We start from the raw sequence: 16,109 nt of genomic DNA, 5'->3' as shown, positions 1-16,109 counted from the left end.
AAGAGAGGGAACACAAGCAGGGGGAGTAGGAGAGGGAGAAGCAGGCTTCCCGCCGGGCGGGGGGCCCGATGTGGGGCTTGATCCCAACACCCTGGGATCATGACCTGAGCCAAAGGCAGATGCTTAACAACTGAGCCACCCAGGCACCCCTATAAGTAGCTATTATTAAATCCAGGTTTCTTGAAAGAGTTTTGAAACAACATCATATGTTTTGATTTTATCTTTTTAAAGATTTTTTTATTTATTTGAGATAGAGATCAAGTGGAGGAGGTGGGGCAGGCAGGGGAGAGAGAGAGAATCCAAAGCAGACTCCATACTGAGCATGGGGCCTGACACTGGGCTCAATCCCATGACAGCGAGATCATGACCTGAGCCAAAATCGAGTCAGAGGCTTAATTGACTGAGCCACCTGGGCACCCCTGTTTTGATTTTATTGAATATATAATCGATATGTTTTGTCGAGAATGCTTATAAAGTTTCATCAGACCTTCATTCTGTTATTACTTTTGACTGGTATTTGTCACACAGCTATATACCTTTGAGAAAAACCACAAATACAGCATTACCCCACCATCACCCCATCACAGAGTTTCCATCTTGTACTGTGAGACAAATAATCCACCTACTGTAACTCATAATCACGAGTACATGAAATTTTATAGAAGTACATTTTATATTTTTATGAATTTTAGTGTCCTTAGCTTTACATACAATAAAACGTTCTGTAAGTTGGATGAGCTCCATAATACAGATTGTTGAAGTAACTCTAATACTAGACCTGAGGGGAGAGTTTCAAGAATGTTCGCTGATAGGGGCACCTTGGTGGCTTAGTCTGCTGGGCGTCTGCTTTTGGCCACTGTCATGATCCCAGGATTCTGGGATCATGTCCCACATCAGGCGCCCTACTCAGTGGGGAGCCTGCTTCTCCCTCTCCCTCTGGCACTCTCCCCTCTCATTCTCTCTCTCAAATAAATAAAATGTTTATCACTGAACATTTTTTTTTTTATACTGACAATACATCACACCTATATAAAACTTAAGTCTACTATACAACAAGTGAATGTCTGATTTTGCAGCCTACCTTATCATTAAAGCAGTTAACATTATGTATAATACTTGCAAATTTTTATGGGCAAGATATTTAAACTCACAGGATTAATATTAGTATTGTTATTTTCTTTGTCATTGTTTTGTACTTAATTTTTGCACAATTATGTTAATATGTATGGTATTAAGAAATGGAGAAATTACTAAAAAAAGTAGTTTAAAGAGACCTTATGAATATCACATATACTTTCCTGGAAACCAGAGAAAAACATCATGTACTATTCTGTCAAGATAACGTGACACTTAGTAATCCTTTTATTTGGGTTGTTTTTTGTTTTTTTTTTAACCTGGTCGGTGAAGAGAATACTTTGAATTGTTCTTTTTAACAGTGCAGTTCAACAATAACAACGAAATGTCAGTACTTCAGAAAATGAATAATAATTGTCAGGAATTATAGTCTAGGCAACCTCTGAAGTTGGAATGCAAAGTAGGCTTCAAATTATTTTTACACATTTAACCAGAGAAATGCTTTCAGCTTGGCTACCTGCTTTTCATATTTAACCTTCCTGACGTCATTAAGGTCTGTAAGTATTTGAGCACCGAGAACAAGAAATTAACATCCCACTGTCAAAGGGACAGGATAAGGCATTGGACAAAGACAAGAAAAACCTCTTTAGTTTTATTCCTGGTGAAGAAAATTACTTAATGGCCATTCAATCCTAAATGGTCAGCTTTGCTTTAGATTCTTTTGAAAACATCCTTTGGGGGGAGGGCTGGAGTGCCTGGGCAGCTCGGTCAGTTAAGCATCTGCCTCTTGATTTTTGGCTCAGATCATGATCTCAGGGTCCCAAAATTGAGCCCCAGAGGCTCGTCACTCAGTGCAGAGTCTGCCTGTCCCTCTCCAATTTGCACTTGCCTCACTCAAAGAAAGAAAGAAAAGAAAAATCTTTTTAAAAAAAATCTCTTAGGGAGAAGGTTCTCCATCCAAGTGATTCTGGCCATGTCAAAATGCTACAATGGAACATTACTCAGCTATAAAAAAGAATGAAATCTTGCCATTTGCAACAAGATGGGTGGATCTAGAAAGTATAGTGCTAAGTGAAAAAAGAGGAAAGACAAATACCATATGATTTTGCTCATATGTGGAATTTAAGAGACAAAACAAAACAAAAACAAAACAAAAATTTAAGAAAAATTCTCATATGTGGAATTTAAGAGCCAAGGGGAAAGAAAAAAGAGGCAAACCAAGAAACAGACTCTTAACTGTAGAGTACAAACTCACCGTTACCAGAGGGGAGGTGGGTGGGGGGATGGGTAAAATAGGGTATAGGGATTAAGGAAGGCACTTGGGAGGAGTACCAGGTGTTATATGTAAGTACTGAATCTCTCTATTGTACCCCTGAAACTAATATTACACTGTTATGTTAACTAACTGGAATTTAAGTATAAACTTTAGAAGAAAACAAAGGTTAGAGGGGCGCCTGCGTGGCTCAGGGGGTTAAGCCTCTGCCTTCGGCTCAGGTCATGATCTCAGGGTCCTGGGATGGAGCCCTGCATCAGGCTCTCTGCTCAGCAGGGAGCCTGCTTCCCCTTCTTTCTCTGCCTGCCTCTCTGCCTACTTGTGATGTCTGTCAAATAAATAAATTCTTAAAAAAAAAAGAAAGGTTAGATCTGCATGTTACAAAGTTTTTTTTAAAGAAAAGTTGAACCTCTTCCAAGTATTATCTAGTACTTGAGTTGGCTTTTGTTAATTGGAAAACATCTTACAAAAACCTCAGAGTTTCAGAAATTCCTCATGTACTTATGAGTCTATGAAAGGGACTGGCCTACCTATAATGAGTGATTATTGTTCATAGTTAATTGAGTATACATGAGAAGAAAAAGCCAATTAGAATAGAAAAATAGAGATAAGGTAGGGTAATGTCTGTAGGGAGAAATTGACTAGCAGAGATTGTAGGACTTCAAAACATGGCCATGTCCATGAACTGAGAATGGAAGGGAGTCATTCAAGAGAAATGATTGGTGGAAAGAGATTTGAGGGGGGAAGAAATTGAATTGCTATCTTACCACAAAGGACTAGGGAAGTCACTGTTGCCAGATTTCTAAATCATACCACCAATTTCCACCCTAAAGTAGCTGCCTGCTAGTAATTGGAAAGATTGTTGCTGAGCTATTCAGTCTTTGGAAGTGGACAATTTAGAATATTAGCAAATTTCTTATTACTCAGCTATTAATGATCTGAAAACCAGGGACGCCTGGGTGGCTCAGTGGGTTAAGCCTCTGCCTTCAGCTCAGGTCATGATCTCAGGGTCCTGGGATCGCGCCCTGCATCGGGCTCTCTGCTCAGTGGGGAGCCTGCTTCCTCCTCTCTCTCTGCCTGCCTCTCTGCCTACTTGTGATCTCTGTCAAATAAATAAAAACTTTTTAAAAAATGATCTGAAAACCAAAACTCTGTAAATGTAGAATTTCAAAGCTCATGGGTAGGTGGAAATAGGGTAGCTATGATTCTAGATGAAAAGCTGAAGCAGAAAACACTGGGTTTTCCAAGGTAATAGAAACGTATGGAAGGGCAGAAGACTTGTTTGGTGATTCCAAATTCCCAGTGGCACCTACAATCCGATTCTGATGCATGGGTCGAGCAAATAGCATTCCATAGAGAACTCTGCCCTCACCAGCTTTATGTAGGGCTGGGTATCTAGACCCTGAATGTGCACAGATAGTACTATAACATCAGCAGGGGAGATTTAAAAGGAAGAAAACTATTCAAAAATTTCTGCAATTCAGGAAAGTCAGCAGTAAGCCTAGGACCTGGTCCATAATAGCTATTCTGTATGTGACTGTTGAAACCTACAGTTTCCATTTTTACATACTTTTACTACCCTTGCCTATATACATTCATTCTTTTGCATAGTTTTAATAAAAATAAAGACAATTTTATCACTTTATTTAACACATAATAGGAGAAAAGAGTTTCTATAGCTGAGTACTTCTCGGAAGCACCGATTTCTTAAATGACATTTATTCATCTCCATATTATGCTATTAAATATATGGTTCAGAGGCATCTGGCTGGTTGTCAGAAGAGCATGCAAATCTTGATCTCAGGGTCATGAGTTCAAATTCCATGTTGGGTAGAGAGATTAAATTTTTAAAACTTTAAAAATGTATATATAGTTTAGAGACTATCTTCATACCTATTTTTTCCTTTGGTGAAAATTCTTACCCAGAATAAATTTCTTTGGATTAACTGACTTTGATCAAAGGCTATGAACATTTTAGTGATTAATAAAATCAATTTATAAACTGCCTTCTCTTCAGGCTGTACCAACACACACTGATATAGAACTTCTGCAAATATCCACTTTCCTTGAGAGCCCCTGAGAGGGTCTGTCCACAGGAAGAGAGCTGTGTCAGTCAAGGGTCACAGATTTCTCCCTAGTCAGTCAAAGTTTGTTCAGATTACCATGTTGGGTACTTTTATGGGAAGAAAATAGGATGCATATTCTCTGTCATTAAGCTTACCATCTAGTTTGGGGAAACTAAACTTTATTCAGTCACTCTATCCAAAGCACTGTCCCAAATGCTACAGTGTTGAATGAGGGGAAAGAAAGATGAGCTTGATACGACGTTAGCCAGTGATCTTTACCCTCAAAGAATCTGCCTTGTTGGTTGTTGCCTGGAGTAAATGGGGTGATAAATATTCTTTACGCTTACAAATATGCCTCCTATGAACTTCATAAATTACAAGTTTCTAGAAGAGTGAACTTTCATCTTTCTTAAACCATCCTATGAACCTTAAGTGATTTAGGAAAATTTGTTCGAAAAGCGTTGAAATTTGGGGCAAATGCTTGGTTTTAAATTATGTTGCTACCATTCCAAGGGCCTTCTTTGGTATTATTTGAGATGTTTTAGAGGACCTGAACTGTAGGGCTTAGAACTACTACCGAGGAGGCAAATTCTATAATCATGAGACTTTGCTACCTTTAGTAAGCTCTAGATGCTTAAAAAGTATTCATAGTTGCTGACAAAGATGTCGGTGATTCTTTTAATGTGGAAGTATTATTTTTTTTAAAGACTTATTTATTTGACAGACAGAGATTACAAGTTGGCAGAGAGGCAGGCAGAGAGAGAGAGGAGGAGGAAGCAGGCTCCCCGCTAAAACAGAGAGCCCAATGCGGGGCTCAATCCCAGGACCGTGGGATCATGACCTGAGCTGAAGGCAGAGGCTTTAACCTGCTGAGCCACCCAGGCACCCCGTTAATATGAAAGTATTATTTAAAGGTTACATTCCACAAGGATGGTGAAGCCTAGGTTGTGGGGTGGCCTAGTCAGGTATTGTCATGCAAAGTGGTGAGAATGATGGTAAAGGTTAGGGGGCTAGTGAGAAAGGAATTTGACTTAAATGATCTTTACAATGGGCATGACTTTCTTCACGCTGAAGATGAGACATTGGTAACATCATAGACTTCTTAGAATGGTGAGGAGACTTTACAAAGACTAGAAAGTTTAAGGAAACATACTTTGAACCTTTACTATAAATAGACCTGGCTGCATCTCTCTCCTGAAAGAAATAGGATTCTCGGGGCGCCTGGGTGGCTCAGTGGTTAAAGCCGCTGCCTTCGGCTCAGGTCATGATCTCAGGGTCCTGGGATCGAGTCCCGCATCGGGCTCTCTGCTCAGCAGCAAGCCTGCTTCCCTCTCTCTCTGCCTGCCTCTCTGCCTACTTGTGATCTCTCTCTGTCAAATAAGTAAATAAAAAAAAAATCTTTAAAAAAATAAAATAAAAAATAAAAAATAAAAAAAATTTAAGAAATAGGATTCTCCCATCAGAGTCAACCAAGAGACACAGCACACTCTTCTTATTGGAACATGTTTCCCAAACATGATTGATTTTTCTGCCATTCATTCATTCACTCATTTGTCCAACAAATACTTACTGAACCCCAACTATGTACACTATAAGTTCTGGGAAAGCGGAACGAGACATGGCAGACTTATCCTCTCTATTGCCGTGAAGCCAGAAGAGCAATTATACTTGTAGTTGGAATACACTGTGATGAGTAATGCTAGGGAAGTACAGGCTGCTGGAATGACCCTATCATCGTGGGCGGGGGGAATGGTTCCATGAAGAGGTCTAGTTGAGGACAGGTAGGAAATGCAGTAGGCGCTAGAGAAGGACTGGGGAACAGTATTCTGAGCAGAGAAAATAATGAGCAATGAATGAGTAAAGGCAGAAGAATGGAGTGGCATGTTTGAGGAAATAAATGTTCAGGATGGCCCCCAAGAGTAGACTTTGAGAACGATCGTGCTTAGGATTGAGGCTGAAACAGGTAGACCGTAGACCACATAAGCCACTTTAGAGAGTCTGGACTTTATCCAAATGAAAAGGGAATCAATTGAATGGTTTTCTGCAAGGGAAAGTACCTGATCGATCTGTGTTTATTAAAGGTCACGCAGGCTGCTGCATGGATGATGCATGTCGAGGTAGGTGGATTAAGTCAGAAAGACTGGTTAGGAGGCTCAGGACAAGACCACAGTTTTGACAACAGGAATGGAGAGAAGCAAAAGGAATTGAGAGATGTAAATCAGCAAGACTCTGGGCTGATGTAAGATTGAATGAGAGGGAGAACAGAGGATGATATTAAAGTTCAGCTTGGAAGACGCAGTGGTTTATGGTGCTGTTCGCTATAAAGAAATTAGGTAAGAACAGGTTTGTGGAGTTAAATTATTTGGAGAGAGGCTGAGTTTGAGATGCCTGCAAGTCAACCAAAGTGAAGGCGTTTATTAGCGATCAGTTACACAGACACAGAACTCGGCAGGGAGATTAGACCTAGAAGTATGAGTTTGGGAGTCATCCATTGGAATGCCCAGAGAACCAGAGAACCCTGTGGAGCAGAGCTAGTCAAGGAAAGGGTAAGAGAAAGCACCCAAACTGACTGAGAAGTAGCCTGAATCGTAAAGCAACACCTTGAAAGGGTGCTGATTTGGTAACTAGGGCCAAAGATTGAATGATGGGGAGGGAGGGACTCAGCAAAACCCTTTGCAGCTATGAAGATGGGGCCAAACAGGGACAGTGAATGGTCCTCCTGGATTTAGTGACAAGGATGAGAGCGGTTCTCTTCCAGTTAGAGAGCGAGTGCTCGTAGCACTCGATTTTCTTCCTCTTCTTGTCAATCAGATCGCATGGCCTGTGAGCATGGAGTAAAAGTCAAGAATTTTTGGACTCCTGGGGAAGACCTCTTCTCTGAGTCAAGTGTATAAGCTGCAGGAACATTTCTTGTGATTCTCTTTAGGCACTACTTTTGCTCATCTTTGGTCCTCTGCTTTGTTACTAAGTGGTGTAAACTGCTTAGTTTTAGGGAGATGACATACTCTTCAAGTTAAAGATTTTTTTTTTCCTAAAAATCCAATGAAACAAAAATGTTTTAGTGCATTAACTTGTAATTATCCAGAGCACCACATGCATTAACATTTCAATCAAGGAAAGTTTGACTTATATAAACATTACGTTCTAATTGCGTGGAAAACAAGAAAGCCCCTTCCGAGTCTGAGTATACAACTTTATCCTCATTAACAGAAATGGGTCTGTACTTGAGGACATTGTTATTTGATCAGTAATGAATACATTGCTATGGACAATTCTAGAAGGTCGGGATTTTTCTGAAGGAACAGGAATAAGTAATTCTTTATTTTGATGGCCTTGATTTCATTTTTGAGGGACTTTTATTTTTCTTTTGTTTCTCCCCCCTTATTTTCAAGCTTGGGTTTGAGTGGCTGCATTCCTTAAGTCAAGTATCATGAAGAATAGAAGGTTCAGGGCACGAGAGAGGGAACAGATAACCACTGTTGGTTTAGAGAAGTAGCCCTAGTGAAGATACTGGGAAAACATCTATTCTCCCAGTATCTTTAGGAAATTATGGCAGTCTGTCCTCACCCTAGTGTAAGCTGCTATACGGTGGATTTCCATATGATGTGAATTTGCCTTGGACTCCTCCAAAACATATTTAGCCCTTAGAATTAATAAGATTGTACTGGCAGAAGAGGGTGGGCGAGACCTCCACGTTTGAATTCTGTCTTAAGTTTTTTTAACCTCCTAGCCTCAGTGAAATGAGGGAAATAATAGAATCATCCTCATTAAGTTGATTAAACACCGAGCATAGGAGGCACTGAATACACATACAGAATTTTACACAATCCCATGACACAGACCCTTGGTAATAATGAGAGTCCTCTCTAATAGGAGTAAATGTTTACTGAGTTCTACACTGAATGCATCATTATATTTTAAAATATTCTTCCAGCTATAATAATGAGTAGGTAAACATAAATACTCTCTTGCCTTGGTCTTCCTTTAACTGATGAAATACATCTCCCAGTGTATCTGGTCACAGGAGAATTATTCAGCCGTACCTTGAAAAAAGAAAGAAAGATTGTATTTGAGAGAAAAAGAGCATACACACATACACACAGGTGGGGAGGGGCAGAGGGAGAAGCAGACTCCCTGCTGAGCAGGGAGCCTGACCCAGAGCTTGATCCCAGGATCCTGAGATCATGACCCAAACCAAACACAGACACTGAACTGACTAAACCCAGGTGCCCTTGTTCAGCTGTATCTTTTATGCATGCCTTCAACACGCCCAAAGCACCTCACGACTTAAAGATCTGTATAACACAGGGGTTAAGTAATCCATTGCCTTTCTGGGGAGAGTTGCAGACAGACCTCAGACCATAGTTAGTTTCACTGGGTGCTTAGAACCTGTGAATTACATTGCAGGCAGAAATGTCCCATTTTTTCAGTTCTATATCACTTAGTCTATATCTGGAACTCTCCATTAAGCTCCCAAAGCACCCTTAGCAAGCTATAGCATCACCAGGCTCATTGTCGTAAGTAGTCGCTGTGGAGTCCTTTATAGTTTAAGGACACACACACATATCACTTGTTTCTCCTGTGAAATCGATTACTACTATCCTTATGTTATAGATAAGGAATCGGAAGCTGAAAAAGGTAAAATTGCTCGCCAGCGGGCGCACGGACTGTGAGTGAGAGAGCCGGACCTAGAAGCTGTCATCCCACATGCCCTCTGTTTTTATCAGCTGATACAGACTAGGAGGTAGAATAATGGATACTAATAGGGAAAAATGACTAAAATTGGCTAAGAGGGGGGAAAGCCATTTGCAAAACCATGTTTACTAGAATACCATTTTTGTAAAGATATTAGTGATAATCAAAACGGAGGAGGCAGAAAGTACAGTCTGTACACAGAGAAGACATGTGTGCCCTAAGACGCCTATGCTATGCCCGAGGAAGTGGCGGCCGCCGCAGGTTGAGTGACTTCACTTGATTCCACATTCATGGAGAAACTATTCCTTGGACTTACTCTCCAAATGGGCCTCCAAGTGGGCTTGCCAGTTCTCATTCCTTTGCTTTCCCTGAAAGCAGAAACAAAATACTTTACTGCTTATTTAGTAAACAGAGAATTCCCCACTGGCCAGTGTGGGGTTGGACACAGAGTCCTTGCACACACCACTTCCGCTCTCTCAAACCTCTGTTTGTGCCCCGAGCACACAGCGTGGCTTCCAGGACCAGCTCGGTCACCTGGGCCCACACTCCAGGCCTTGACTCGGGCTTACGCTCCTGCTGTGTCTCACTGCCTTTTCTAGATTCAAATACTTCTTGAAATTATGGATGAAAAAGGTTAACGCAGAATATTTTAAAAAGTTAGAGATTGCCATTGTACAGCAGCAGAAGTTTCAATGGTGCGATCTGTGTACAAAATAACAAGCCCATCTAGTACCTCTAATACAACCCGGGTCAGAGTTGGGAGTTCACAGGTTAATTTTTAGAGCCCCTGGACAGAAAGCCGAGTGTTGCCCTGCCCAGCATGCCTAATTCAATTCTCAGACCTCCCGTATCACAAAGGGCTACCATCTTCTTGTTTAAAACACGACAATAAGATGATCCGAGGATAAAGCACACAAAATGCTGACTGTCATGCGGGTGTCTCTTTGTGTTTTCTCTGCGTGATGCTCCAGGTGGGAGAGTTCAGAGCCCATGCCGCTGAGTGGACGGCCAACGTCACGGCCGAGTTCAAGGAGACCAGGAGGCGCCTGAGTGTGGAGATCTATGACAAGTTCCAGCGCGCCACCTCCATCAAGCGGAAGCTGTCCGCGGAGCTTGCCGGCAACCACAACCAAGAGCTGACTCCCTGCAGGAGGACCCTGTCTGTGAATCACCTAGCCAGCGAGAGGGATGTCTTGCCTCCCTTACTGAAAACTGAGAGTATCTATTTGAACGGACTGACGCCACACTGTGCAGGCGAGGAAATTGCTGTTATCGAGAACATTAAATAACCCTCTCTTTGAAGAACCTTAGGCATAGCCATAGGTGAGGACTTCTATCTGCTCTTTATGACTGTTGCTGGTAGCATTTTTTAAATTGTGCATGAGCTCCAAAGGGGGAAAAAATAATAGATACACCCATCACGGCCATCTACCATCGAGAGAATTGGGAATTCTGAGCCAGCACTATCTTTTCGATGATGCTTGTTGAGTGGTCCACTTTCCTCGGCAAGTGGAATGAAACAAGCAATGTCTGATGCCTTTTTGTGCCCAGACTGTTTTCCTCCCTCTTTTCGTAACGTGCCATAAGGCCTCAGAATGAATTCTAATTGTTTCTGGTAATCATGTAGCTTCGAGGGATCAGTCCTTAACTTTTCAGGGTCTACCTAACTGAGCCTAGATACGGACCATTTATGGATGACGACGTTTCTTTTTGTAAATGGCAAGAGATTCTTATGCAGCCTTTTACCTAAGAAATTTTCTGTCAGTGCCTTATCTTCCGAAGAAACAGAACCTCTCTAGCTAACGTGTGGTTTCTCCTTCCCAGCCCCACCCCTAGGCTCACCTCTGCACCCCTTTATCCCACAACTCCTGTTTGAACACCATACCTTGCTGGGAACAGTGTGTACACTGAAATGATGATGCCCAAAGAAGGAACAGATGCCAAATTAGATGGACATTGAAGCAACACTCAGAAATTCTAGCGTTAAAGGCACTGCAAAGAAATGAGGTGCACAGACGGCCCCATATACCCAGTGTAATTATTTCCAACCCGGTAAAATTGGCTGCTCCAAACAGTCCCTTTTTTTTTCCTGGCAGTATTTGGAAGTAATTCATTCATCACTACACCTTAAAAGGCAGAAGCAGAAGGAAAAAAAAAAAATATATATATATATATAATGCTATATACATATATATACGTGTGTGTATATATATGTATGTGTGTGTGTGTGTATACACACATACATACATACACATACTCTGACAGAAGAGAAGCTGTTAAACACGGATCTTACTGGAGGTGATTTAAGATAACCGGTGCGAATTACCGTTCCGAAGAAAAGCAGACAGCACAATAATGTGTTACAACCATTTGCTAATAAACATTATACTGCCAGCACCTACTTGCTTTTGTGATGTGGAAGAATAACCCGATGTTTCTTTCCCTGGGTGACTTTTGCCAGATGGGAGGTGATGCTGTTGTCAGAGCTGGGCACAGTCTCACCTTGTGCAAGTGTCCCCCTGGAGCTGTGACTGAGCATGAGAGAAATTAAAACTGGGATCACTGTGATATTGCACATGGGAAAAAAATGCAGATTGCAGGCATAATTCATCTTTGACATTAGAGAAAAAGCTGTTCTAGCACAATTTAAATCTTGAGAGTTTTTTTGTTTTTTTGTTTTTTTTTTTAGATAGAAAAGGCTGATAACCCTTTTTAGTTGAGTTTTATATCCTGTAACTCTTTGGATGTTTCCAGGATTCAGAAGAAATTCATTAAAGGCACCTAGTAGATTGCTACTCTCTTTTATTTTCATACCTAGATCTGCTGTACTTTGTATATATAATTTTTCAAATGCAGAAAGAAGACAACTTTCCCAAATACAATTGCAAACATTTCTTTTATCTGGGGGGCGAGGGTGGTAGAAATATCTGAACAAGTGGCATTCAGATTAGGGACTTAAAAAATAAACTGAGGATCTTTAAAAAAAAACAAAAACAAAAACAAAAACCATCTAAATAGATGCTTATTTTCCAAAATTTAAATTTAAGCTAGAAATGTAAATATTCAGTTAACTTGTTGAAGGTACTTTTATAAACTTAAAAAAACTCTAACCACAATTTTAGAAAGTGAGGCTCTTTTAGAAAGAAAGCTACACCCATTTCTTCGATAACTGTTCAAGTTCATATGGTGAAATGCACCATGTATAAACTGTGAATTGTATTGACAAATAAAGTTTGTAATTAAAGTCAGCATTTTCTGAGTCTCCTGCTTGCTGCTGAGAATGGAGATGGGATTCTAGCCGAGGAGAACTCCAGGATGTCACTTTTCATGCTGAGTTTTCTGTGGCGCCTTCGTTCACAATATTCAAGAACTATTTTTGATGCAGTATTACTACCCTTGTTAAATATGTGCAGAATGTTCTTCCTGGTGACTGTTAATCAAAAGTAAATATCCGGACATTTCCCTTTTACAATATGATATTTTAAATAGCATGTAAATTCCAAGTTTGTTTCTATTACATTAAGACATATTAATGTCTTATTTTATCATTGTTAGACCCTGTCTTGACACTGAAGTAATCTGAATGCCAAACACAGGCACCTGAATATTTTTTGTAAGGGAAAAAAACAATCCAAACATCCTGGCAATGTCGAAGCCCAAAGAAGTCAGTTGCCAACTAATCTTCTAGACCTCATACCCCAGATATTTGAACAACATGCCTTATCAGTATCTTGCATAAATGTATTGATTCATCCCTAAGCATCCTGATGGCTCAGTGTATATCCTAAAGCTGGTTCCCAACCTTATCCTCAAAATTGGGGAAAATCTAAGAAAAACTGTATATTATATCAGTTTTATTTCCTCAAGCTTTAATGTGTTTACTTACGGTGAAAAGAACGTGGATACAGATTTTTGACATGGTCTAGAATTTTCTAGTGAACTTATTTTTTCATCGGACCAGTTTTAAGAGTGAGTAGTTTTGCCCTGAAGAATAGCCACAAAAAAAAAAAAAAAATTAAGTACTAGAACCAAGAAGGATCAGGAACCCTTTGATATGAAATCTTAGATGTGGATTCTTGACAAGAATCCTCTACCTTACAGCTATTAAATGTAAAAGTGATTATTTTGCAGTTCTTTGAATTTCTTATACAAATCTATATATTTTGCTACCTAGTTAATGTTATCCACCCTCACTTCAATAACATTTAACTTTTGTAATGCAGGAAGAAGCAAAACTTCTAAAGCCAAGAAAGAACTGAATAATTCGTTTCTCAGTGGTCAATAAAGTGGGAGCAGTCTGTATGTAGGGCTTTATTTCTTTCTCAAATTCTAAGGACCAAGTGATGTGTAAGAAAGACTAAACCCCACCCCACTTTGTATAAAAAAAAAATCTTAGAATTCTTTGATTCTTAAAGGCTAGAGTTTCAAGCGGACTAAAGGAAACTTTAGATGAAATACCAAAAACAAAAACAAATTCAGCCATTGGGAAGACTTGAGATAGTTATTTATGTCTAAGAACTACAGATCTAGATCCACTTATATTGTTTTCCTTTTTTTAAAAAAAAATTTGCTGTTCTAGTAAAATCATAACTTATTTGTGGTTTGCATTCCTTATTAAAGTATGAGTATAAATTTGCTTTTGTATAAACTAAAAGATGTCTCTATTTGAATACTCATAATTCCATTAAAATTAATATATGATTTTGCTCCAACATGAGTCTACTTAAATGTCCTTTTATAGGGAAACTTACTGGCCTTGCAGTAAGTTTGGTTTATGTGTTCCAAGATGGAACCTGGTTCCTCTTAATGGGGACTTCTGAGGGTAACTCACTTACTATGGTTTTCTTAGTAAGGGGAAATCTTCATAAGCTCCTGTCCTTCCTTCATCCCACCCTACCACAAAGGTTTATCCAGTTTTGGTTTCACACATGACACTTCCCAGATCTCAATGATGCTTTCCCAAAAGACACGGATTAGTTCCAAGGACCAGGAGTTTTGACTCTGCTCTTTTGACTCAACACCATTTGTTCACTAAACCTCAGTTGTTACTATTTCTAATATTCATAAAATCATTGCTTTTCCCTATTATAATTAGCACTATAAAATATTTGCACTGTGTCATGCTTGTCTCAATTTACAACTATTTTTTCCTTTTTTTCTGTTATTCCTTTCCAAAATATTTCTTATTGCCTTGTCTGTATCCTTTCTCTTTTGGACCCTTGGGCTTGTTTCTCTCCAAGCCATCTAGCCATCTAGCCAGTTCCCATTGGATATTTCCACTTCTCAAAGGCATTTCAACATATCCGAGATTCTCCCGATATTTCTCCATACACAGCCCTCTTGGTGCCACCTATTTCAACAATTGGCACTACTTATCCATCTGGCTGGGCATTATCCTTAATTTCCTCCCCCCTTCAACTCCACAACCCCCTTTCACCAAAGCCCTACAAACCTGCATCCTGAATATGTCTTGGATTTGTACGCAGCCACTACCTTTATCCAAGCCATCGCCATGTAACTCCCCTTGGACTGACTGCTTTTGCATCATTCTCTGCTCCTGTCATTGATGGTAGAGTGGTCTTTTTAATACACAAATCTGATTGTGTTACTCTCCAATATAAATCCACTAATTGTCTTTCAATTCTATGTAAGACCAGAATCCCTCAAATGGCCTACAAGGCTTTCTTTAGGTCTACTTTATGCCATCAGCTTCAGACTCATCTTGTATCACTCCCTATTTCTCTGTACCCCAGCCCCACCGCAGTTCATTGGTAACGTTACACTGCTGTCCTCCCCTTTGCCTGAAATGCTTGCTCTCCTTTTACACCTCGGCCTTTCTCACCCTTTCTCAACAAAATTTTACTCATCCTCAGAAACCAGCTCAAGTATCACTTCCTCTGATAAGCCTTCCCTGACACGAATTCCGGTACCTTCATAATATAATGTATAAAATCCCATTATTATCCCTCGATTTATGATTAGATATTCATCATTATTCTTTATAATCATTATTTTCCTTCCCCACTAGAATATATTTGTGTTGGCTTGCTATTTTTTTTAAAGATTTTATTTATTTATTTGACAGAGAGAGATCACAGAGAGGCAGAGAGGCAGGCAGAGAGAGGAAGGGAAGCAGGCTCCCCGCTGAGCAGAGAGCCGGATGTGGGACTCCATCCCAGGACCCTGGGATCATGACTGAGCTGAAGGCAGAGGCTTTAACTCACTGAGCCACCCAGGCATCCTGGCTTGCTATTTTTATTTCTAGATCCTAGCCAAGTACATATAGCAGGAGCTCCAAAAGTTCATGATGAACAAATAACATAAAAACGGGTTAGGGGGCGCCTGGGTGGCTCAGTAGGTTAAAGCCTCTGCCTTCAGCTCAGGTCATAATCCCGGAGTCCTGGGATCGAGCCTCACATCGGGCTCTCTGCTCAGCAGGGAGCCTGCTTCCCCCCCCCTGCCTGCCTCTCTGCCCACTTGTGATCTCTGTCAAATAAATAAATAAAATCTTAAAAAAAAAAAAAAACGGGTTAGTTGTAACAGTCTGATGTACACTTCTGTGTAAGTATCCCAAGTTTTCCCCGCTCCACAAACATCAGTCCTCATCTACTGGGTTAGTAGTAAATGGGGAACAGAGAGCAGTTATTTCTTCTATTTACTTACAAGCTGGTACTAGTTACTCATTCCATAGAAGAAAAATCAAGGCCAATTCTTCAAACAGAGAGACTATCATTTGTCATATACTTGTTCCTTATAAACCAGGGTTTCATTATTTTCATTTCCAAATTTTGGCTCACAATAGATACCATCTAAACTTTTCAATTATAATCTTGAAAAATCATTTAGAAATTAATTGTAAAATATGTTTTTCGATACTAGTAAGCGGATGCCTCTTATTAGTAGAGAGCTAAGTACACATTTATTTCTCCTTGCCAAATGAAATTCAGCTTTCTCATGCTTAAATTTATAAGCAGTCTGGGAAGAAATCCATTATTGGGCAC

General features: G+C 40.1%; 1 protein-coding gene across 3 annotated transcripts in view; it reads left to right on the top strand.

The window, feature by feature from the left end:
• Window positions 1-12,356, top strand: part of KCNK2 (potassium two pore domain channel subfamily K member 2) — a 221,474-nt gene extending 209,118 nt beyond the window's left edge. For all 3 annotated transcript variants that reach the window (XM_045981939.1, XM_045981940.1, XM_045981937.1), the window contains exon 7: window positions 10,080-12,356. In XM_045981939.1, coding sequence (XP_045837895.1) covers window positions 10,080-10,397 — 318 coding nt within the window. In that variant the 3' untranslated portion in view covers window positions 10,398-12,356. The remainder of the gene's footprint in view (window positions 1-10,079) is intronic.
• Window positions 12,357-16,109: the final 3,753 nt, after the last annotated feature.

This window comes from Meles meles, chromosome 17, assembly GCF_922984935.1.
Source record: "Meles meles chromosome 17, mMelMel3.1 paternal haplotype, whole genome shotgun sequence".
Taxonomy (NCBI): Eukaryota; Metazoa; Chordata; class Mammalia; order Carnivora; family Mustelidae; genus Meles; species Meles meles.
This window is presented reverse-complemented; position numbering and strand designations above follow the sequence as displayed.